Source organism: Astyanax mexicanus, chromosome 6 (genome assembly GCF_023375975.1).
Source record: "Astyanax mexicanus isolate ESR-SI-001 chromosome 6, AstMex3_surface, whole genome shotgun sequence".
In the NCBI taxonomy this organism is placed as follows: Eukaryota; Metazoa; Chordata; class Actinopteri; order Characiformes; family Acestrorhamphidae; genus Astyanax; species Astyanax mexicanus.
Genome location: NC_064413.1, coordinates 1101831 through 1126403, shown reverse-complemented (window position 1 = coordinate 1126403; position 24573 = coordinate 1101831). Strand labels below are relative to the sequence as shown.

At 36.2% G+C, this 24573-nt stretch overlaps 2 protein-coding genes across 14 annotated transcripts in view; both read left to right on the top strand.

Annotated features, from left to right (window-relative positions):
* The window catches only part of si:ch211-285f17.1 (sickle tail protein), a 139044-nt gene extending 120340 nt beyond the window's left edge, over window positions 1–18704 (top strand). For 8 of the 13 annotated variants that reach the window (XM_022666963.2, XM_049479961.1, XM_022666962.2 and 5 more), the window contains 7 exons: window positions 388–683; window positions 3720–3857; window positions 5916–6020; window positions 8848–8925; window positions 10322–11992; window positions 13187–13327; window positions 15763–18704. In XM_022666963.2, coding sequence (XP_022522684.2) covers window positions 388–683; window positions 3720–3857; window positions 5916–6020; window positions 8848–8925; window positions 10322–11992; window positions 13187–13327; window positions 15763–16299 — 2966 coding nt within the window. In that variant the 3' untranslated portion in view covers window positions 16300–18704. The remainder of the gene's footprint in view (window positions 1–387; window positions 684–3719; window positions 3858–5915; window positions 6021–8847; window positions 8926–10321; window positions 11993–13186; window positions 13328–15762) is intronic. The other 5 variants (XM_049479962.1, XM_022666958.2, XM_022666968.2 and 2 more) reach the window with 5 other exon arrangements.
* Window positions 18705–22144: 3440 nt separating this feature from the next.
* si:dkey-96n2.3 (uracil nucleotide/cysteinyl leukotriene receptor) lies at window positions 22145–24106 on the top strand. Its single transcript, XM_049479966.1, has one exon. The coding sequence runs from the start codon at window positions 22186–22188 to the stop codon at window positions 23146–23148; it is 963 nt and encodes a 320-aa protein (XP_049335923.1). The 5' UTR covers window positions 22145–22185; the 3' UTR covers window positions 23149–24106.
* Window positions 24107–24573: the final 467 nt, after the last annotated feature.

The following is a 24573-nucleotide window of genomic DNA, read 5'->3' as shown; positions in this document are numbered from 1 at the left end:
ACGATATGATATGGCACACCCCTAAAACTGAGATATTAAAAAATAAAACAGAAGAATTTTATCAGATCTAGCATTAAAGATTAGATCAGGAATAAAGTAAAATAAATGATACTGGACATATATAATCTCTAGTCTCTAGTTAATATATAATGGGAAATAATGAGAATTATGAGTGCGATTTTTTCTTTTGATAAAAACAGTAAAATAAAAGTAGAACCCTGATGTGATAATTATATATATATTTAATAATTAGGGGTGGTTGATATGGCATCATATTACAGTGTATAATATCATATTTCAGTTTACTATATTAAAAAATGTTTGAGATATTGTTGCGTACGATGCGATACGATATGGCTAATCACTAATTTATTATCTGTATTACAGAAGACAGTCAGCCTGAGCCCCCCACTCCTGAGAAACCCTCAAAAACGGGTCCAGAAAAAGCCCCCAAACCACATCCAGAGAGAGTAGCTAAAGCAGCGGGTCTGGAGAGACCCCCCAAACCCGGCCTGACCTCCAAAACCAGCCTGGAGAGAGCGGCCAAACCTCCCGATAAACCAGCCAACAAATCCCCCCCTCCACCCCCACCCCGCCGAAACTACCCCACCACCACCGGCATGACCACCACCCGCTCAGGAGAGGTCATCTACACCAGCAAGAAGGAGCCTGCAGCTCCACAGGTACTGCGTAAGAGAGAGTGTGTGTGTGTGTGTGTGTGTGTGTGTTAATGGCTGATAAATAAAAAACAAATATAATAAGCAAAATAAATGAATATTTGATGAACAGCTAAAAATAAACTACAGATAAACAGCTTATCTAGTTCTGTAATTACCAAAATAAACTGCTAATAAATACATAAATAAATAGCTATATTTTAATAATAATCCTTATTTTGGCAATTATAGCCCACAGCATGTGTTAATCTGTAGTATATCATAAAAAATTAAAGATAAATAGCTTCTGTATATCATATTTGTTAACAAAAGATATAATAAATAAACAGCTACTGAATAAATGAATTAGATACAGCTGCTGTATGGTATATTTTCCAAATAAAGGGCTAATAAACAAACTATTATCTAATAAACTGCAGATTAGCAGCTAATCTAGTGCTGTAATTCTCTAAAATAAGAGCTAATAAATAAACAGCTACCAAATAAAATATTTAATCAGTTATTGGCAATAACTACCAAATAAAGGCCTAATAAATTATTAGCAAGTAATTATAGCCCACAGCAGCTGCTAATCTGTAGTATATCAAAAGATAAACTGCTACTGTATACTATAATTGTTCATTAAAAATCTAATAAATATAAAGCTACGAAATAAATTAATGATAAACATCTGCTGTAAATTATATTTTGGAAATAAAGGTCTAATAAACTGATTTTTTAAAACTATTATCTAATAAACTGCAGATAAACAGTTGATCTAGTGCTGTAATTTTCCAAAATAAGAGCTAATAAATAAACAACTACCAAATAAACTACAGATTAACAGCTGCTTATGGCAATAAGTACCAAATAAAGGCCTAATAAATTAATAGCAAGTAATTATAGCTATATATTATATAAACTGCTACTGTATACTAGAATTTTTCATTAAAAAGCTAACAAATAAACAGCTACTAAATAAATTAATAATAAACAGCGGCTGTATGGTATATTTATTCAAATTATAGGCTAATAAACAACCTACTATATAATAAAATATAGATAAACAGCTGCTGTGGTCAGTAATTACCAAATTAGGCCCTAATAAATAAATAGCTAGAAATTAAAGATAAACTGCTGCTCTAGTGCTGTAATTTTCCAAAATAAAGAGCTAATAAATAAATAGCTACCAAATAATCTTTATTTTGGTAATTTCAGCTGTGTATCATAAAAAAAAAAAAAATATATATATATATATATATATATATATATATATATATATATACACTATGTATATGTAAATGTATACTGTAATTGTTAATTTAAAAAATATAATAAATAAACAGCTACTGAAGAAAAATAATGATAAACAGCTGCTATACGGTATATTTTCCAAATAAAGGGCTAATAAACAAATTTATTATCTAATAAACTGCATATAAACAGCTGCTCTGGTATTATAAACAAAGGTCTCGTGTCTAATGAATAGATGATAAATAAACAGCTGTTTTTGGCTAAAATTAACCAAATAAAGAGCTAATAAATTAATAAAGTTACCAAATAAACCACAGATAATCAGCCACTCTGGGTTACTGTTACCAAACACATGGTCAATAAACAATCCATTACCTGATAAAATGCATTATTTTTAATAGTTATATAGTTTAATAATCATAATACATTTTTAATTACGGGACAGATAATACCCTGTAGTTCCCTCATACCTGTTTCTATTGTGCAGTCAGAAAGACAATAGGAGGAGTAGATTTAATCAGCTTTAGTGCACATGATCCACATCAGGGTTTTTATTGGTGAAGAAAGATGAAGCTGAATGTTCATGCAAACAGTCTTTGATCAAGATTTCAGGCCAGCAATAATAATCTAGATTAAGATTTAAAAAATGCTTCTATGGTGCAGATATAGATGCATCAGATAAATACCCTGAAACAACCGGAAACACTCAGAAACACTGTGCACAGAGGTTGTTCTGGTCAGAGTGCACGTACTAAAGGCTTCACACCTCTATATGTAGACAGGAAGACAGCTAGCTCACTGTGGTTTCTGAGAGACGTTTGCAGCACTAATAAATTCCACCATACAGATTATTATCATACCCCCTGCAGAACCTGCGCTGATTAAACTACATTCATCAGTTTTTGCATAAATCTAATATCTATATAGGACGGGTTCAATATTTACTGATATTTGCAGAAAGCAGGGAAGGAGTATTGCTTTAAAACAAAGCTACAAGCAATAAATAACATTTTTTTGGTTACTTAGGTGCTTTTCCAAGCGGCAAGACCTGCGGAATTAGAAGCGTCTCTTATTATCCTTAAAATGCCCTGTATTAACCTCTCAGGGTGAACCGATCACAACATGCAGATCAGTAAATCAATAATACCACCCCCCTTCTGATGTCCAACCACCCGTGCCTCACCCCAATCAGCTGTCCCTTAAGCCCCGCCCCTAAACCCATACATCACCCAGTGCCCCTCCCAAACTAGGCCTCCCATTTTAAGCATTTTTAAGCCTTTTTCAAATATAAGTTGAGGGTGGAGTCAGCTAAAATCAGAGGGTTTAGAAGAAACTTTAAGAAATTTTTAAATATTTTAACTATAATTGCTAACCAATCTGATTTAATAGCACAAATATTGATTTTAGAATATTTTTCAGGATATTACACAATGACAAATCTGACTTCTATTCAGATTTATAAAGGGTTTTATATTATAATGTGTGCTTTTATTATGTGTGTGTGTGTGTGGTGTGTGTCCATGAAAACCTGGAAAATAAATTGCAATTTCAAGGCCAATTTCATGGTTAAGTCATGAGTTAATTCAGTAATTTAGCCCTACACACATTTCATTATTAAATATCGTGTGTCAACATTTAATCTGCTCCATTTTAGACCTAGTATTATCAATTTTGATGATAGTTTTAGTTGATTTTTTTGTTTTTAATTGTATGGTCATGAAAATTTGGCTTGAAGGCCTGGAAAAGTCATGAAAAATCATGTTTATGTATTGGTTAAATAGTGTATAAACCCTGGTGTTTGTTCTACAGGAGGTTGAAGGAGATCCTCAGCCTAAACTGAAGAATCCTCCAGAGACCAAACCGAAGCCAATCACTCCTCCCCCCGTCACCGCTTCCTCCATCCCCGAGGAGGAGGACGAGGGAGATAAAATAATGGCCGAGTTACAGGTGAGTCACATAGATACCTGTACACACACACACACACACTCACACAGTGACGTGCATCTTTACGAGGTAATGTAGCTCCATAGATTACTGATTAAAGCCATTTGATCCTACATAAGTCCTATAAGAGCAGAATCGCACCACTGCTCACCACAACCATATCAAACCTGGAGGTATTCTTATTCCGTTCACCACTACAGTTTCACATCTGAAACATCCTGCCCACAGACGTTGGTGCTCATGAATAGAATACTGATGAAGTTTCACACTTTCTGTGTTATAAGTGCTGCACTGCACGAGAGTTAAAGTGTTTTTAAGCAATGACCCATAAGTGCTCTCTGGGAAAATTCATAAAATATACAATAACATTATAATAAATGTAATAAAATACAGTTAAGTCTCATCTACTTCCACAAGTAAGAGATTCATTTTTAGTCATATTTTTTAAAGCATCCTCTGTGAACTCACTTAGCTCCCCTCACTGACAAACTGAGTGAAAAAGTGAAATTAAATTAGAATAGTGGAAATTTACAAGAGATATGAAGTTTCTACTCCCATGTCCCATTTTAGGTCCCTCTGTGTTAAAACTTTTTCTTTTTATATCTAAAAAGAAAGAATCTTACTTGAATTGTGAATTGGCCGTAAAGTGTAGTAGTTTGGGAGGGGCACTGGGTGATGTATGGGTTTAGGGGCAGGGCAGGAGGGAGAGCTGATTGGGTTTACTTTGTGTTGATGGATGGAAAAATAATATTTTGTGCAGCAAAACATGGGCTATGGTCAGTAATCATAAACTACAGAATTCAGCAAAAATTAAGAGATAAAATAACTGATTAAATATCTTATATAATCCAGTGCTTCTGCAGTGAGTTGGGATGGTTATCATCCAAAGCTTTACCTCATTAAGGCTCTAAAATCTAGTAGAATTCCTGTAATTTTGGAAGAAATTTGCTACACATATGGTGTATGTAATAATGTGGCTTAAATTACAGTAAAAGGTTAAAATCCTGGGTGGTTGGTTGGGTGTGTGTGGGGGGTTATGTGTGCTCTTGTTTCCTGGTGGTGGGGCTTTTTGTCTCTATGGCAGCAGAGCTAGAGGTTAACTTCACAAAAAAACAATATTAATATCATGTCCTTTTACATTTACATTCAAGTCTGATTGGCTTTATAGATTCTTTATAGAGTCAGTTTGGTGTTTCGTTACGTTTTTTATTATCATATAATACTAAGATTGAATTATTTAAGTAAACGTATCTACATGTAGGATACTCATAGATATTGTGATTAAAAGTTGAAACCCACTGATTGTTTAAAAAAAATCTAAATTAAGTTTGATAAGAATTGTCAATAGAACCTAAAAATCCTTAAAAAGGCTTAAAATCTAAACTAAAAATGAATTTATCCAAAAAAAGGGCTTTTGTTTGTCATTAAATATATTAAGTATACAGTCTCTCAAAGGTCTTAAAAACACCCCAGATTTGTATGCACAATTTAAATACAAATATTTAAGCTTCGGCCTCAGCAGCCAGAGCCCAAGAGAGCACAAAAATGGCCTTCCAGTTTCTGAACCAGTCGCTCTGAGTTTGCTATTTATAGGTTTATGTTTGAGTAAAATGTAAAATGAACATTGTTGTTTTATTCTATAAACTACAGACAACATTTCTCCTAAATTACAAATAGAAATGGCTGAAATAACAAAAAAAGCAGAGCTTTCAGACCTCAAATAATGCAAAGAAAAAATGTTTAGAAATCAATATTTGGTGGAATAACCCTGGTTGGTTTTTAGTCACAGTTTTTATTTCATGCATCTTGGCATCATGTTCTCCTCCTCCACCAGTCTTACACACTGCTTTTGGATAACTTTATGCTGCTTTACTCCTGGTGCAAAAATTCAAGCAGTTCAGTTTGGTGGGATCCATCTTCCTCTTGATTATATTCCAGAGGTTTTTAATTTGGTAAAATTAAAGAAATTCATCATTTTTAGATGGTTTATTGTATTTTCAGCAGTCAGTCTGAGCAGGGTTTTTAATCCCGTTTCTACACGTATTCTCATATTCCCCTCAGGTTTTCCAGAAGTGCTCTAATAAGGATTTAGGGCTGAAAGGTTTGGTAGAGCCTCAGATCAGAGAGCTAAGACCCGGGGCCTTACTGCCCCTCAGAGATAAGAAGGTAACGGACATGGCCTCCTTTAGCTGCCCCTCTAGCTGCCTGCTCCTCTCTACCGCTTGTCCCTGACGGCTGCCCTTAATAAACCGCCTGAATGCCCTTTTCACCTCCTGCTTACTGTACTCTACTGTACTTTACTGTACTCTACTGTACTCTACCGTACTCTACTGTACTGTACTCTACCGTACTCTACTGTACTCTACTGTACTGATGAGTTTCTGTATAAAAACGTTCTCACTGATTTTCTTTTCCTCTTTATTGTCCACTGAACTCAGAGCTAATACTGTTTAGTTTGTAGCAGAATCAGATTCGGTTTTGTGAATTAAAGACGTGAATTTGTTTTTTCACCGTTTGGAATCTGATTGGCTTTGTATTTTAATCCAATCAATAAACTAACATGTTTTTGGCATTCTGATGCAGTGAATCAGTGTTGTGTGTGTGTTTTTTTTTTGTAGGTTCGTTTTTTGATTGTGCGCATTACCTCATGCATATACATACAGATATATATAAAAGCCTGAAATTATAAGCTTTTAAATCTTCTACAGGTCACAAACTGAAATATACCAAAATTCTGTAATATTCACTGAATTGTAAAAAAAATTAAACATAATATACTAGTGCATCTAAAAAATATATAAAAATATAATTGAAAAAGTGTGAAATTCATATATTATATAGATGTATTAAACACAGAGTGATCTATTTTAAGAGTTTATTTAAGCTTTTATTGTTGATGATTATGAAGCTTACAGCCAATGAAAACCCAAAAATCAGTGTCTCAGAAAATTAGCAGTGTGGGCAGTGTGCCAAGTCCTGCTGGAAAATGAAATTTGCATCAGCATAATTATCACTGAGAGATACACAGTCCAAGCTGCTCGAGGTCTAGTGTGAAGTTTCCACAATCAGTGATGGTTTAGATGCGAATTGTATTTTTCAGCAGGACTTGCCACACTGCCAATTTTCTGAGACACTGATTTGGGTTTTAATTGTCTGTAAGCTTCATAATCATCAACAATAAAAGAAATGAACCCTTAAAATAGATCAGTCTGTGTTTAATACAAATATATAATATGAGTTTCACATTTTTGACTGAATTTGAGATGAATTGAAGAAATATAGAAGATTTATATATAGAAGATTTCATCACTTATTTACTGTATTTATATGCGGTCGGTAATAAAGGCATAAAATATTAAAAAACAGATAAGCTAAAAGTTTTTTGCTACCTGGTAGAGCTGGGGCGATATGGTAAAACGATTGTATCACAATATATAACTATTTATCGCATATATTTTAGTTTTTTTTAGTCTTTGTAATGTTATATCAGTGTTCTTTAAGCACTGATGATATCCTTGATATGTTTAAAAAAATATATTGTTGATACAATAAGAAAATTTATCACGATACGATAAAATATTGTCATATTGCCCACCTCTATCCTACCATTACCACAGTTATAAGGTGAATTTTATACTGTGTAAACAAAAAAAAACTGCCTGCCCTTTTTACCCACCTGTCAGGTGTTTGTGACCTGAATAGACTGCAGCTTAACTGTAAATTTGTATAAAATTTCTATGAAATTTTTATTTGCTTTTAGAGTATGGGTTGCTAACTTTAATTTAAATATAAATATGAATACATTGAAAACATATTAATAAGGTTAATAGTAAATGGAAGATTAGTTTAAAATGACCATTTTGCATATATTTTAATCTGCTTGTGTAAATTAAAAGCTGTTGCTATTTATTGTAAGAAACTATAATATTCCCATAAATTATAATTTTAACGTTAACGTTTTGAGAGGTTTAGTAGAATTGAATATATATATATTTATATATATATATATATATATATATATATATATATATAATAAGAGTTCAGTTGATGTGATCTTCTGCTGCATGCCCTGCTCTAAACGCTTTCTAACTTGTATTCTGGGTTTAATGCACTTCTTAATTCACTTCCTTTCGTTTGCATTTTGATTATTGATTATCTGGATCATCTGTTCTTTGTTAAATGTCGTGTAATCTGATCTCCAAAGCAGGAAGGTAGGGTTTCTGGGCTCTTAATCTCCATCCTTTATGTCTTTTCTACTTATACATTATGGTGTGTGTGTTTTAACTTATTTTTTTTATTACATAAATCTTCATATAATATCATTTAAATTGAATAAGCAGCATTAGAATAGATTATGTAATTTTTTATGTCAGTTTATGTCATGCCGAAAGTCATGGGCTTATATATATATTACATCAGGGTACTACTTTTTTACTGTTTTTAGCAATAGTAAAATTCACACTATATCTTATCGTATCGTAATTATGCAATAATACATTTTCATTTTCATTTTGTTGCAGTAAATTTTTTTATTCAGTGTTTTGTCATATGGCCAAGTATCGAGTATCGAGTAATAATAATACTAATAATAATGCACTTATCTAAATATCTCTATATATCCAAAAAAAGTAGTAAAATGGTGATATGGCCCCATATTTCAGGGTATAATATCAAAAATCACCATATTCAAAAGTGTTGGTGATATTATTGCATACGATACGATATGATATGGCACACCCTACTGCTACTATCCCATGACTTTTGGCATTTCAGTGCATAGTTTTAATAATGGTAAGATGCCATGCTATAATATAATAGTAGATACGTTTGCATCAACTATCTAGAATAGACTTGAATATCTGAGCTATTCTGCATGTTTACAAAATATATATATATTTCTTATTTTATTCTATTTAGAGTGTTCTCTTATGAATATATATGCAGAGGTGGGGTATTTGTGAGAAGTGATGTTATTCCTCATAAACTGTCGTAGCAGAACACAGAAACCCAGGAAGAGAAATATCTGCTCACAGATGAGAACGGAAACAACACAGTCCGTCAGAGTCCAGGGGTGAGAATCTGCTTTCACTGTACATTTTCCTTATTTATAGGAATTTTATCCTATTTCTACCATGAATGTAGACACATTTATACATTAATACATTTATACAGATATATATTTTATTATATATTATATATTTTAGCCTCATTTAACATATAGGACACTTTGTAATTCTATATTTGCAGACTATATTATGTATACATGGTTATATCTGTGGTGGTTTTCTATCCTGTGAGGTCCTGAGCATTGATATTCAACAGGATAAAAAGAGAAAAATAATATATAGTATAAAGTATATGGAGAAACAGATACAGAAATACAGTCTATACTGTAATTATAATACTACAAACTACAAAGTGTCCTATATGCAAAGTATAGCTGAAAAATGGACAGTGGGTGTAGAAACAAGGTGGTGGTCATAATGTTATGCTTGATTGTATATTGTATATATTATTATTATGCATTGTTGTAAGCTTTTGTTCTTCTCCTAGAAAAAGAGAGAATTAGGGACCATAAGTCTAACTTGTGCTGGGTGATATTTTTCAAAATTCTGGTATATTCATATTTTATGGTATATCACTGTATTTTTATGATAATGATTATTATTATTATTTATTTTATTTATTTTGTAAGGATGGGCTTTTATTATATAGGTTTGTGACTTAGTCTACTGTTAGGAGTATATATAATATAAAACACTAACTAAATTAAGGCTTTGATTACTATTGGGTTTACATTTTCCCACAAAATATATACACAATATATAAAGAAATCAGACTTCATTATCAGAATAAACAGCTGAAGAATGCAAACAATAGACCTTAAAAAGAGATACGCCAACAACACAGCTTTAAAAGGGCTTTAAATTTTTTTTAAATACTTCCATAAACACTTTAAACAAACCTAAAATACTCAATGTTTAACAATGTCGATTATAAAAAAAAAAATTATGTTCATTGTCAGAATATTTGTTAATTGGGATTAGGGTCAACTCGACCATTCGGGAATCTAAGCTTACTGTGAATAAACGAAAAATGCTCTCCAACACTCGTTTGACACTCGTTCTATTACAGTTTTGTTTATTCAGCTTAGCTTTACTTAACTTAGTTAGCCTAACTTTTTTGAAAATAGACAACTAGGAAATTCCTAGAAAGTGTAACAGAACATTTAGATTCAGTAAAGTCCCCCGATTTCCTGAAGTCTCCACGTCTCCTGATTCTCTCCTCTTCTTTGCAAACTGAGAACATTAGTTTACAACAGTATTTAGTATTGTTTGAAGCATTTTTTCCACCATTATAGGCTAGATACATTTTAATGCATCTAATCGAGTGTATATATACATGTATACGACCACTCTAATACTCTTCTTTTTTTTGTTCTTTCCCTCTTTTTTTGGCCTTTGAAGGTCATCTACTATGTCACAGCGCAGATCACCAAGGACACATCGGAGGAATCGGCTGATAGAACTGCGTCCCAGCCTTCCCCATCACAGGTCTCACATGTCAATGCTTCTGAAAAATCCCAAAAGCAGCAGCAGGTATCCACAGAAGGATCGTCTGGTAAAACAAAGAACAAAGTTCCAGAGAACACATCCAGCCTTCCCAGTGCTCTTCCTCATAAACAGCTTACTCGTCCGAGCTCGCTGAAGTCAAAACCCAAATCTTCCACAGAAGAAGGCCCTCTTAGTCCGACCAGGGGAAAGGTCCACGTGGTGAAGGCTCCACAGGTTCAGGTTAGCGTAGAGGAGAAGGTGGAGTCTCCAACTTCAGTTTGTTCTCCAGTTTCTTTGGGGAGCTTTGACCCGAACCTTTTCCAGGCGAACACCAATCCTGACAAGCTGTCAAACCTGAGTTCGGCCAAACCGCAACCCGTGCTCGGTTCTTCCAAGGCAAGGGATCGGAAATACGAAGACGTGGATGATAATGACGACTGTGAAGCCTTTCTCAGTCCTGACTTGCCAGGAGGCGAACCTCCGCCTCCACCTGATAATATTGCCTTCATGATCACAAACACCAAAGTGCAGGCTTTATCCACTGGAGAGTACCAGGAACTTGTCAACGCCAAGAGAGGCAATGTGCAAACCGTTACAGTAGGCAACAAACCGCAATCCAAACATGGACCAAACAGTAACATGAGTCCTGGAAGTGTCACGAACAGCAACGGATCAGAAGAGATTGATAGTTTCGGATTTAACAAAAAGCCTGTCATCATCATATTTGATGAGCCGATGGACATCCGTTCAGCCTACAAGCGCCTCTCCACTGTCTTTGAGTGCGAGGAGGAGCTGGAGAGGATGCTGGCTGAGGAAAGGATAGAGGAGGAAAGTGAAGAAAATGAAGAAGAGGAAGACAGAAACCGAGAACAAGGCGATAAAACCTATTCGGGGAAGGCGTCAAACGGTACATCAAACTCTTTCTTGGTTGGTGGAGACAGTCACATCAGTCACATCTCCTCAAACTCTACATCATCGCCTCCACAACCACAGTTGTCTGATGAAGGAGAGCCAACAGATGCAAACGCTGATGCCAAACAAGACGCGAAGAAGAAGTTTAAGTTCAAATTCCCTAAGAAGCAATTGGCAGCCTTGACGCAAGCCATCCGCACTGGTACCAAGACAGGCAAGAAGACCTTGCAGGTGGTGGTGTACGAAGATGAAGAGGAGTCTGATGGCACCGTTAAACAACACAAAGAGGCAAAGAGGTTTGAAATTGCTCGTTCCAAACAGGAATCATCAAAATCCGAGATCTCCTCTCAGGAATCGCAAGGGCGAACGGACGAAATCAGAAAGAGCACCTACAAGACCCTCGATAGCCTCGAACAGACCATCAAACAACTGGAGTCCACCATCTCTGAAATGGGGCCAAAGTCTTCCGAGGACCAGCACCAATCTGAGAACTCCAGACCTCGGGAAAGAGAAGCTTCTTATAAAGGAATTCCTTCGAAAACCTCGAGTCCCAAACCTTCCCTCTCCAGCAAAGCTCCCAGCCTTCGGAAGAAACCCAAACCGCAACTGCTTCCACGACCCGTCGTGATCCCAACAACGGGCGTGTCCATCGCACCAGCTCCTACCCAGCAGGTCTCTCTTTAGCTTTGTCCATCTTCACTATAGTGCACTAGTGACGACTAGTGGAGACTAGTGCGTCCGTCTGTCCTTCTCCTCTTCCTCACGGCAATCCCAACCTAACCAGCGACTACCACCAGATCCCTAACCCCTTCCTCTGGTTCCTCCGGTTCCTCTGGTTCTTCTGGTTCAGGGGACTGACTGTGGAAGCTCAGCTTTTAACACACTGTGTATATATGGTGTCTGTATTCTCTGGTCTGGTGTTTTTCACGGGTGTTTTTTTTTGTTTATTTTTTATGGTTCACCTTTAACTTCATGTGTTCCCTCCCATGAGATTCTAACCTTGGTTAAAATCTCCAGGCAGCCAAAAAACAACCACTACTACTCACAGTCTAAAAATCACACTTACATTTTTGAGGTCTCAGTTCTTTCCCAGTACTTTCCCAATTCTTTTTTTAATGGGCTCTGAGGTATAATTATAAGTATTAATCTGTTGGTGTTGGTTGAGGATTGGTTTGCATGCGGATGGATACGTCTTTCCTTCCTGATATTCAGAATATTCAGATATACAGGTGCATCTCAAAAAAATTTGATTGAATATCTTTGAAAAGTTACTAACTTTATTGTAATGATTGATTTCGAAATGTGATTATGGCTTACAGCTAATAAAAACCATAATAAAAGAAATCAGTAACTCAGAAAATTAGAATAAAGACCAACTGGTACTTTTGAGGCAGTGTGTGGGCACTGTGCCAAAGTCCTGCTGGAAAATGAAACCCCATATATCTCTATAGAAGTTGTATAGATGACATGTCTCTCCAAACCATCACTGATCATCAGTAAACTTTACATTTCATTTGGAAATCAAGGGAGCAGAGTCTCAGAGTCTGGAGGAAGAGTGTAAAAGTCTGCCTCCCTCTGGTGTTTACATCTTTTATGGAGATTGGGATTTCATTTTCCAGCAGGACTTCCACCAGGCCCACTACCCACACACTGCCTCAAAAGTACCAATTGGTCTTATATAATAATAGGAGATGCACCCGTTTGAGGTGACCTGTTAAAATGTTATGAAAGGTATTTTCGCGTATGTTTTACACAGGTTTTGTTTGTCTTTCTCTTTCAAAAAATCAACTTCCAGTGTGGCTCCTTCTTGTGTTCCTTTCTTTTATTCTTTTTTTCTCTCCTCTTTGATTTGAATCCCTCCTGCAGAATGCCAGTGTGGCCTCGCCCACTAGTCGGATGCCGGTGCCCATGTCTGCCAAGGCCAGGCAGCAGCCGGGCACCTCAGACAGAGAGAGGGCAACAAAACAGCAAAAGCTTCAGGACTCAGGACAGAGGCAGTTCCGCCAGGTAGTTTTATCATAGGACCACTGGTCCACAGTCGGTCAGCGGACTCACACTTAAGGATGCTGAGATACTGAGATATAAGACGTATAAGTATGAGAGTGTTTATGCCATAGAATAGACCAGGGAGCTTAATTACATCAGGGTTATGAAGTTATGAAAGAAAACTAATACTGAAAGAAAACTAACATTGAGAAATTGAGTTAAATGTCATTTTTGGCCACCGTGGCTCTTTTGTCATTTCTGTGGCTGTTCTGTGGCTTTGATTAGCGACGACTGAAGGCATGTGACTGTTATCTCATAACACCATGGAATGCTTCTGCTTCTTCTGTTCACTCTGCTTGTGGCTTTGGTGCTGTGTAGAAGACCAGGACAAAAAACTAAGCAAAAACGGGCCGAAACCAAAAGAAAAGACGAGAGACAAGATACTGACGCTCTCCTGAGTTACCATCACAGCTTTTTCTCATTCGACTCCTACTCTTATCTGCCCCATGCTTTGGTTACAAGCTGCCTAAACTACTAACTTTTAAACTACTACATCACAAACGGCGCGCTTGAACCCCAGTTTCTGCACCCCAGTTTCTAAATACTTCTACTACTAAACTACAGCGCTGATATCTAACACCGTAAACCGTAAAGTCAGTGTTTTACGCAACGCCACTTTCCATGCTCGTCTCTTTCATGATGCTCCTCTACTAAACCCAGTCTCGGACGCTTTCCCCTGTTTGCCTCTCAGGGGACGAGTCCCCACCCCTCACTACCAGGATCCACCCCCTACTAAAACCTCCAAGTGGAAACCCTCCCACAATGCACCTCCTCCAATCCTCTCGGAGCCTCCTCTGGTCTTGCATACTGGTTGGTTGTCCTTTCACCCTTTCACTGTGCATCACTCACTTTGATTAATGAAACATTAATGATCCAAAAGGAGCACTCCAGTGTTTGTTTTAATAAAGCTCTGCTGCAGATACTCTTGTAGCCTACGTGTAGACATGGTCTAAGCCATAGGTCGGCAATAGGCGGCCCGCGGGCCAGATGCGGCCCGCAAGCAAGAAACATCTGGCCCGTGAGGTTGAACTATAACGAAAAAAAAAATCGGACTGTCCGTCTCAAAAATGCTCTTTATTTAGAAACTTAATTTTCCAAAACAGAAAAATTTATTAAAGATTTTTTGATAGAGCCACGGGCTGTTAGATAACTGCTAGCTTCTTTGTTCTGTTATTTTTTATTTTTTATTCGTTTGTTTTTTTTTTATTTAACAAACAGGTATATCATTAATAGCGCCCCCAATGGTCAGTCCACAGATTTCACCCACATCAGCCCACTTGAATGTCTGCTTGTCATTTTAAGAGCGCCCTCCCGCCACCGCGCCCGCCAAACAACCCCCCCCCCCAGAACAAAATCTGGCCCGCGGCCAAACTAAATTGCCGACCCCTGGTCTAAGCCATCTATTTAAGCATTCGTTGTTTAAACTGCGGTATAAACAGTACTGTAAACATGAGCAGCTGCATAGGGCGCTCGCACAGGCTGTGCCATGGGCACCGAATTGACTCAACGCAGAGATATAAACCAGCCTCAGATATTTGAACAGATGCAAAAGAAGGCTAGAAAATGCATATTCAGATAAGTTTGCGATTCTCCACCCCTCAGTCTATTTTATATTCTATTAATTTCAACGTTTCTGCATGCCATGGTACAAAATCTATGGTACAAAATATTTTTATAATAATTTTTTTAAGTCTTATATCAAAATCAGGCACATAATGATGGATTTTTGATTTTGATATCAGTGAAGTTCTAGTTGTATGAGTGTTTTAGGCCATATATATATATATATTTTTTACAAAATACAAATACAGAATACTGCAACAGATTATGTTGCAGCAAGTTCTCAAGTTCTCATTGCTCAGGTTCACAGCATATAAAACAAACATTAATTGAAAAGAAAAAAATATAAACAATTAAAAATATCAAGTATTATATTATTATATAAGAAAATAATAAATAGATTAAGGTAGAGCAGCAGGTATAGATTATACTGAACAACACTGGAGTTCTCCTTTAAGCTGAATGTGAATGATTTTACTTTTTCCCTAAAACTTCCAATCTTTCACTCCCTTACAATCCTCCTAACACAAAACACTGAAATTGTACCTCTCATCCTCTCATATATATGTACATATATGTATGTATGTGTGTTTATTTGTGTGTTGGAGTGTTTGTGTGTTTGTTTGTTAGTGTTTTTTTAGTCAGTAATGATGAGTTTAATCTTTTAATTTCTGTCTTTGATGATAATAATAATAATAATAATAATCTCTGATAATTAACTGTAGACCTTGAATAGTGTTTAATATAAATGTCTTGAGCGTTTTCTTCACGTCTTCACGTGGCGAGTTTGCGGCTTGCGGCTGATGATCGGTGTGTTCTGGCATCTTTGTTCGCAGGCTAACGGAAGTGCTAAGAGATCTGGAGGAGATCCCAAATCCACTTCCTCTTCCACTTCCTCTTCCTCTAAAATCCCCGCTTTTTCCTCTAGCACAGGAAAAGGTGCATCCCAGTCTGACGCTACTACTAACCAGTTTAACCCTTCCTCAAACGCCCCTTCCTCTTCCTCTTCCTCAAACAACTCCTCCAATAGCAAGTCTTCCATCCCCACCCCTCGCTCTATCCCCGCCCCTTCCTCCCACATCCCCTCCCTCTCTAACGGCTCTCTGAAGCTTGCTCCGCCCACTCACAGCACTAAAGGCCTCTCCTTGTCCACACAGACCCAAAACGGCCGACCTTCCTCCTCCTCCTCCTCCTCTTCCTCCTCCTCCCACTCTCCTCTGTCCCCCACCATGTTGACTCAGGGTGTGAAGAGCATCCGAACCATACACACACCCAGCTTCGTCAGTTACACACGGCCGCACAACGGGAACGCTGGGAATTCTGGGAAATCAGCCATCCCCACCCCCACCGCCGTCGCCAAGGAGGCTTCATAGAGCATTCGCCCACCGCCAACCATCAATTCCCTGTGTCTTAATGAGAGGAGAACTCTTTAAGTGTATTAAAACATGATAAAGAGTATTAACTTTTGTTGGAAAGCTCACCTCCGCTCTCCTGCAGCTTTCTGAGATCCAGCTATTTTATTCCATTGGTCCAGACAGGCTATAATGGGTTTTAATGGGGCATATTCTTGCCCTGTAAAGCAGATAAATCGATTTTTACACTGTTATCCAGCTTAAAGTAGCTCCACACCTCATCCGGAGAGCCCTGACATTTAAAACAAGGCATTAAGAACAATAAAAAAAAAATCAACTTTTATTTTAACTTGGGAATACATTAAGTGTGACCCTTATTTACAATTTTTATGTTAAATTCAATTCAATTTTATTTCTATAGTGCTTTCTACAACAAAATTTGTCACAAAGCAGCTTTACAGAGAAAAACAGGTCCACGCCTCTTATGAGCAGCACCACAGAGAGGCTGATTATTGTTGAAAAACTACCTTAAATTAAGTGAAAGAAACCTTAATAACCCAGGAACCAAGACTCAGTCAGTATCAAGCAGTCATCAAGCATTCGTTTACAGTATAAAAGGGATTGAAAACATTTAATTAGAAATTAAAAATAATTAGGAACTTAATAGTAAAAAAAATAATAGTGGAAATTTTAAATCAACATTTAATTATAAAGGAATAAAAAAAATAGAAAATTCTAAAAAACAAAAACCATAAAACAAATTGACACATAAAAAATAAAGATTTTTAAAAAATATATAAAGCAAATAAAAAGATAATAATAAATAGTAAGAGTAAAGTAAAATGATAAGAATGATATTTTAAATATCAGAGCTCTCCTGATTCTACCAATAAGGTTTGGAGCTACTTTGAGCTGAATAACGGTGTAAAAAGTGATTTATCTGCAGGGGCAAGAATATGCCCCATTAAAACCCATTCTAAAACCTGTTTGGAAAAATTAAAATAAAATTGCTGGATCTCAGAAAGCTGTGGGAGAGCGGAGGTGAGCTATCCAACAAAGGTTACTGTAGTACTCTTTAAAAAAAATGTATACACTAAAAGTCAATTTTACACCGGAGTTCTCCTTTAACGAGGCAGTGTTGCACCTCAGTTGTTGCTCAGTTCAGTTTTTTTATTTTTTTTTTATTTTATTGTTTTATTATGATTATGATTATCTGTTGCATTTATTGTTCAGAGTGCACTTTGTTTTTTTTACATTCGTTTCAAAATTTTCATTGTTTGTTTTTATTTTTTTCATTAGGCTTCTGCTGTTATTCGTAAAAAAAATACTATACTATACTTTTGGTTCTTTTTTTAAGTGTTTTTAGCGTTAGCATTTGAGCAATCATAATTCAATTCAAAATCCCATTTTGAACTCCTTCATGCTTGAAATCTTGAAATCATGCTGTGCATCCTGTTAATACTTATAAATACTAATATTAAAAAGAAAAAAAGATAAAAATAAAGAAAAAGGAAAAAATAATATTTCGTTGAATTGTACATTGAGATCTCAGATTGTTCTGTTTTTTTTTTTTTGTTTTTTTTTGCTACATTTGATTACGTATATTAAAATATATATATTTTTATTATTATTAAGACAAAAGACTAACCTATACGTGTAAAGTACGTATAAAATAAGTGTAAAAATAAAGTGTTTTACTTTTAAATAAATACAGTTTAAAACTGAGCGAACATACTATATATTTTTTTTCTAGATTTAGTTTTATTTTTTGTTTTTTAACTTCACAGACGAACATTTGCAGCCATGGTGTTTTTTTAATTCTGTATCTATACTGTACTGTAACTGTAGATGATTTAGGTTTTTAGTAAATGAACATTTTCTATAATTCAGTTCTCTTCACGTTTCACTGCCAGTGTCTTTAGATTATTCCTAAAAATCCCAGAATCTCTCTGACGATTTTTCTTCCTGTTTGCCAAAGTTTTTCATTCTTATTTTTCTTTATATACCGTTAGAAACTGGAGATGTATATTTAATATGATTTATCACGGTTATGACGAACAGCGCGGCAATACTCTGTAACTGTACTGGAAGACCACAGCTCTTAATTTAATAGAAATGTGTGTAATTAAAAAAGCGTGCTGTAATGATCTGTACTATCCCTGTATATACTGTACCTGCTCCTCAGAGATCTAGTCTAGTTTTGTTAACATATTGTACCAAAGTTTGTTTCTATGCATGCCTTTCTGCTACTGTAGACGGACGAGTGGAGAGAGAGAGAGAGAGAGAGAGAGAAATACGACGCTTGCACAGATTAATTATGTAAATATATGTTTTATTCTCTCTCTAAACGTCTGAAGCTTTAAAAACGATGCAGCGGTAAATCAGCTGTGTAGGTGTGGCATCAATAAACGTCTGCATGTTTGTCATCTGCCTTCTGTCTTCTCTTTATTTATCAGCTTTTTTAGAACCAGAACACTCAGAAAAAGTAGAGTAAGATAAAAATAGATTAATAAATCAGGAGATTACTGGTTCGAATCCCAGTCATGCAGCTTGCCATCAGCTGCCGGAGCCCTGAGAGAGCACAGTTGTCCTTGTTGTTTCTCTCTGGGTGGGTACAGTACAGTAGATGGCGTTCTCTCTTTTTCCTCTCATCACTCCTAGGGTGATGTGGATCAGCACAAGGCTGCATCTGTGAGCTGATGTGTCAGAACCGAGTCACTGCGCTTTCCTCCAAAAGCATTTTTGGGCTACTTTTTAAAAATTACTGCGGTCGCAAAAAAATAAAAAACCAAATGCATAGAAGTCAACACTAAAATCAATCTTCCTTGATTACAACAATAATAACCAATAGAGTAAAAGTAAAATTATGTTACTAATAAATGTTCTTGACTGGAATATAAAACTGTAATAAAATAACTAATAAAACATTAGTGTTACGATATTATTGTAACATTCATTCTATTTGATATAATAGACTTAATAGTTCAAAGGTTTTAATAGTTTTTTTAACCAGAAGAGGAGGTGGAGAAAAGAGGAGGAGTCTAGATGAAAATAACCAATCACAGCTCAAACTGAACAGCATCATTCTGAGACACAACTTCACAACTCAACCACCACTGAACCACCACTGAACCACTGGAGGAGAACTGCTCAACCTGACGGTGAGTTCCTGCTTTATATAAGAACAATATAGACTAAACACTATAAACTATATAATATATAATAATAGAGAGAAAGGATATATATATTACATATATTACACCATCCATTCAGTACAGCCAGACCTGATACTGAACATAAATACTGAAAATACAGAACAATAGAGAATATAAACTAATTTCAGAGTTTAGTGGATGATCACAAGAGTAAGGAAGCAATATATCACTGTTATATACAATTTGTTGTTGCTTTAAAGGGTCATAATCATTAAATTCCAAATTTTATACACTTTTTAAACCAAAAGACAGTTTATTGCTTGTTTCATGTTTACTTTCCTCTTTTTTCAATAAAACTTCTTGTCTTGTAAATTTGCATAGTTACAGAATATATACTATTAGACTCATTTTAATACATTAGAATACAATATTTAGCATTACACTTAAATTATAATATTAGACCACAGTTTATTACATTACACTAATGTACAAAATTAGACTAAAATTATATTACATTACACAATGAATGTATAGAAATAGACACATTTTTATTACACTAGACTAAAATATTAAGCATTATACTAAAAACTATGATTTTAGACATTTTAGAAATGTTAACATTAGACCAAAGTTTATTACATTAGACTTAAATTATATTAAAAAACACACCAAGAAAGTATAGCATTTTATATAATTACACTAAAATATATAACATCACATTTATATACAATAATGTATAGTATTAGACCAACATTTTTAGATTACAATAATATGTACTTTAATTAAAGACTTATAATGGTTAAAACAGAGCTTTAGAAGGTAAAATACACTTTAAAAGAAGCTTAGGAGTTTAGTTTTAGCTCCAGAACTAAACCTAAAACACACATTCAACTAACACACTGTACCTGTATATCACTCAGGAACTTTATTAAGAGTTAAAATGATGGACGGAGTTCTGTAGGGATCTTAAAACATGGGTTATTTAAGGTAAAAAAATGTATTTTTTAGCAATAAACTTCAATCTTTAGTGAGAGAGGGGGAAATTACTTTATAAAGCAAAAAAAAAGAAAATTGATCTAAACAAAACTATAATTCACTAACAGCTTCGAGAATTAGTACTTGATAATTCTGTTCCACTGATAATAAACTAAATGTGCACCCCTAAATTGAGGTGATATTGTTGATATATAAGTTCTTGGGACACATATGTCGAGTTTTAAACAGAAAATACAAGGTTTAGGTAAAGATCTCTATATTTTGGGTTTTAATTGTTTTTACTTCATATAAATACTGATTTGACAGTTCTGTTTAACACATATTGAAACACCTACATAGTTTTTTACCTATGCTTCCTTTTGACAATCTGTGTGGGTTTATGTACCAAAATAGTCTCAGTTCTGTTCTACATGATCACTTCCTCTCCTCCGCTGATCTCTGAATGAACCAGGCTGTTCTGTAAAGGTGTTTGTGGTGAAAATGACGTGTAAATGGGTTTCAATTGATGTGTTTTATTGTACCTAATTTAAAATTAATCCAGGCCTAAGCAGCTATCAGTTTTCTACCTTAAGTTAGTTCACAGTCAGTTATTCATTGAACACTAACTCAGCTTCAGTAGCCTACCATCATTTTCACACTATAAACTGCACTTAAAATGATTAAATTTACCCAAAAATCATCAGAGCTCCTTATAATCCGGTGCTCCGTATGTATAAATTCTATCAGTCAGGTATTAAGGAGCAGTAAAGACACTCTGTATTAGCATTAGCCGCTAACTGCGCTAAGCACTAGCTTTTTCGCCATTCAGAAGTGAGTATTATCAGCCTAAAAGCCTGCTGCTAACCCCGGCTAGCACTGCTGGAGCAGCATAAGCATTAGCCGCTAACTGCTTTTAGCTCTTTCGCCATTCAGAGGTAGGTATATCGACCTGTAGCCTACTGCTAACCCCGACTTGCACTGCTGTAGCAGCATTAGCATTATCCGCTAACCACTAACTGCATTAGGCGCTAGCTCTGTCACCGCTCAGAGGTAGGTATATCAACCTGTAGTCTACTGCTAACCTTGGCTAGCACTGCTGGAGCAGCATAAGCATTAGCCACTAACTCCACTAAGCACTAGCTCTTTCGCCATTCTGACGTGAGTATACCAGACTGTAGCATGCTACTAACGTAATGTAATCAGATAATGGGGAAACTCTGGTTTACATAACTCAGGCAATAATCAGATTTCTGCTTAGAAATCAGACAAAAGTCCCTCAGAAACGTTTTTTTTTTTTTTTTTTTTTTTTTTGTAAATACAGACCCACTTTACCAGCAAGTATGACTCTAATTGAATTATTAATTGACATATATACTGATTAATTGCATATTTTAACTTGATCCATGCATAAAAGCACTATAGAACTGATGAACCTGATAGGGTGCTGCAGAGGCAGAAATGACTGCAATAAATTTAGTTAGGAAATGTTTGTTAAAATGTTAAGTATGTTCAGTATGTTTTATCAGCTACTAATGCCTCTTTAATAGTTTTTAATATTTTTGCACTTGACATCAAGTTTTTTTTTCTTCACAAATAACTGTGTAATATCTTTGGCTTGTGCTTGTGACCAAACCCCCACCACCACCATGACTTTACTAAGAATGACAATTATGTAAGATTAACCCGTGACTGACCTCTAATTTCTTTCTCTTTCGCTTTTCTTTCAGGGTCACAGTGATCTTTTAAAATTGAATTTTTAAACGTGAACTTTTGAGAAATGCCGATGAATTACTCAGAGGAGCAGAGGAACGGCCTCTACTCGGGCGGGTCTCACGAAGAGAACGTGATATTCGCCACCTTCTACATCATTGTCTTCATTCTCTCGGTGCCGTGCAACGCCCTGGCTCTGTGGGTTTTCTGTCACGCCAAAAAAAGCACCCCTTCCAAGGTGTTCCTGCTGAACCTGGCACTGGCTGACATGTTCTACGTGCTGGTGCTACCGATGCGGGTGGTCTACCACGCTTCGGACAGTCACTGGCCGCTCGGAGAGGCTTCCTGCCGCCTGGTGGGCTTCCTCTTCTTTCTGAACCTCTACTGCAGCATGTTCTTCATGACCTGCATCAGTCTGGACCGGCTCCTGGCCATCGTCTTGCCGCTGCGGTGCCAGAACCTGCGGAGAACCTCCTATGCCAAGGCGGCATGCGTGGTCCTGTGGGTCATCGGGACTGTGTCCATGGCGCCGGTGCTTTTCTCCTCCCAGACGGTGACGGTCCACTCGGCAGAACGTAACGTGACCGTGTGCCAGCAGCTCTACCTGGAGAAGTCTTCCAGCAAGGCTCTTGTGTCGACAGCGGTGGCCATTGCCATCCCTCTGGTGACCTTGACGGTTTCCTATGTGCTGATTCTGCTCAAGCTCAGAGCGATGACCTTCAATGAGAGGACTTCTGTCCAGCAGAAAGCCTTGAGGATGATCGTTCTGACCGTGGTCATCTTCCTCGTTGCCTTTGTGCCCTACCACGTCCACCGGTTCCTCTACATCCATCGGCACACTCACAGCCACCTATCGGACGACGAAATTCGGTCGTTGGCTTTCGGCAATCGCTTAACGTCCGCTCTGACGTGTGTCAGCGGCGTGCTGGATCCGGTCATGTACTTTTTCCTCACTAGAAACTACCAAACCACTCTGCTTCAGTTGTGCGGGAGGACGTCAGATAAAGACAAGCCACAGTCCACTTCCTGAACATGGCGAGAACTTCCCTCATAAAAAATATTCGCCACTAGTTTCATGGGAACCAGCACATTTTTCCTAGCATTGCCACCCTCCCTGTACCGGACTAGGGTTCAATTCCTCTGCAGGGAATCTGATATAAAAGGAATTTTAAGACATTTAAAGACACACCTAAAGTTGGTTTGTTAGACTTAGTTAACAAGCTAGTTTTTTTTTTTAATTGAAGAACTTTCCCCTTTAAGGATTTGGTTTGTTTTTACACAGGGGAAAAAAAATCTAAGTGCACCAACCTGTCACAACAAACCAAACCATGTGACATCATTCTCTCTACTGATTGGTCACAGGACCCCGTCTGGGCCAGAAGAAAGAAAGTAAATACAGGCAGAAGGTCCCAAGATCTGGACAAGTGTATATATATATATACATATATTTAGCTATATTTAGGAGAGACATATTTTTTTTTTAAGTAAAGGTATGTGGTAGAAGGATTTATGTAATTTTAAAACTTTTGCAGATTAGCTGTGATACAAAAAAACTGTGAAATATGTTGGAAAAGCTGTAAAAACGCTCTTAAACAAGATTTTTGACCTAAAGCTTTTCAGAAAACGAACGTAAAAAACCATAAGCTTTCTGTGATTCAGCATTAAAACTTAACTGTAACTCAAGCACTTTAATCACTGTATAAACTGCACGATTTCTCTAGCTTTTCACACCAAAACTGGTGGAATTGTTGCACATTTCTTTTTGAGATTATACTTTATTTAATACGTATATATAAAAGTCCTGGAATAAATTAAGAGAGCACTTAAATTGATGAGTTTCTTTGATTTTACCAAATTGAAATTTCAGCCATTTCTTATTTTCTGTAAATAAATGCTCTAAATGAGAATATATATTATTTGGAATTTGGGAGAAATGTTGTCTGTAGTTTATAGAATAAAACAACAATGTTCATTTTACTCAAACATAAACCTATAAATAGCAGAATCAGAGAAACTGATTCAGAAACTGAAGTGCTCTCTTCATTTTTTTTCATATAAATATATACTTAAGTCATTGTAAAATAATCAATAAGCTTGTAAATACTAAACCGAATTGACTGTTCAACTGGTAACATTTTTGTGCAATAGAGAATTTGCAATAAAGCACAGAAGGCTTCAGTTGAGTAAATGTGTGTCATAGTTTTTTTTATGCCGTATTGATCACGTGCGTAGTGTGATAGACGGGCAGTCACATGATCTGATTATTGGGAAAATACACCAAAAATTTCTATTTCCTTTAAACTACATGACTCACGCTGTCATCAGCCAGATCTCATCAAATCACAACTAAACTACTGAAACTGAAACTCAGTCCAACATCTGCTGTTCTTGACTTTTAACACTTTCATTGATTATAATATGCCATCATTTGTGCTGCAGAATAAAAGTATAATAA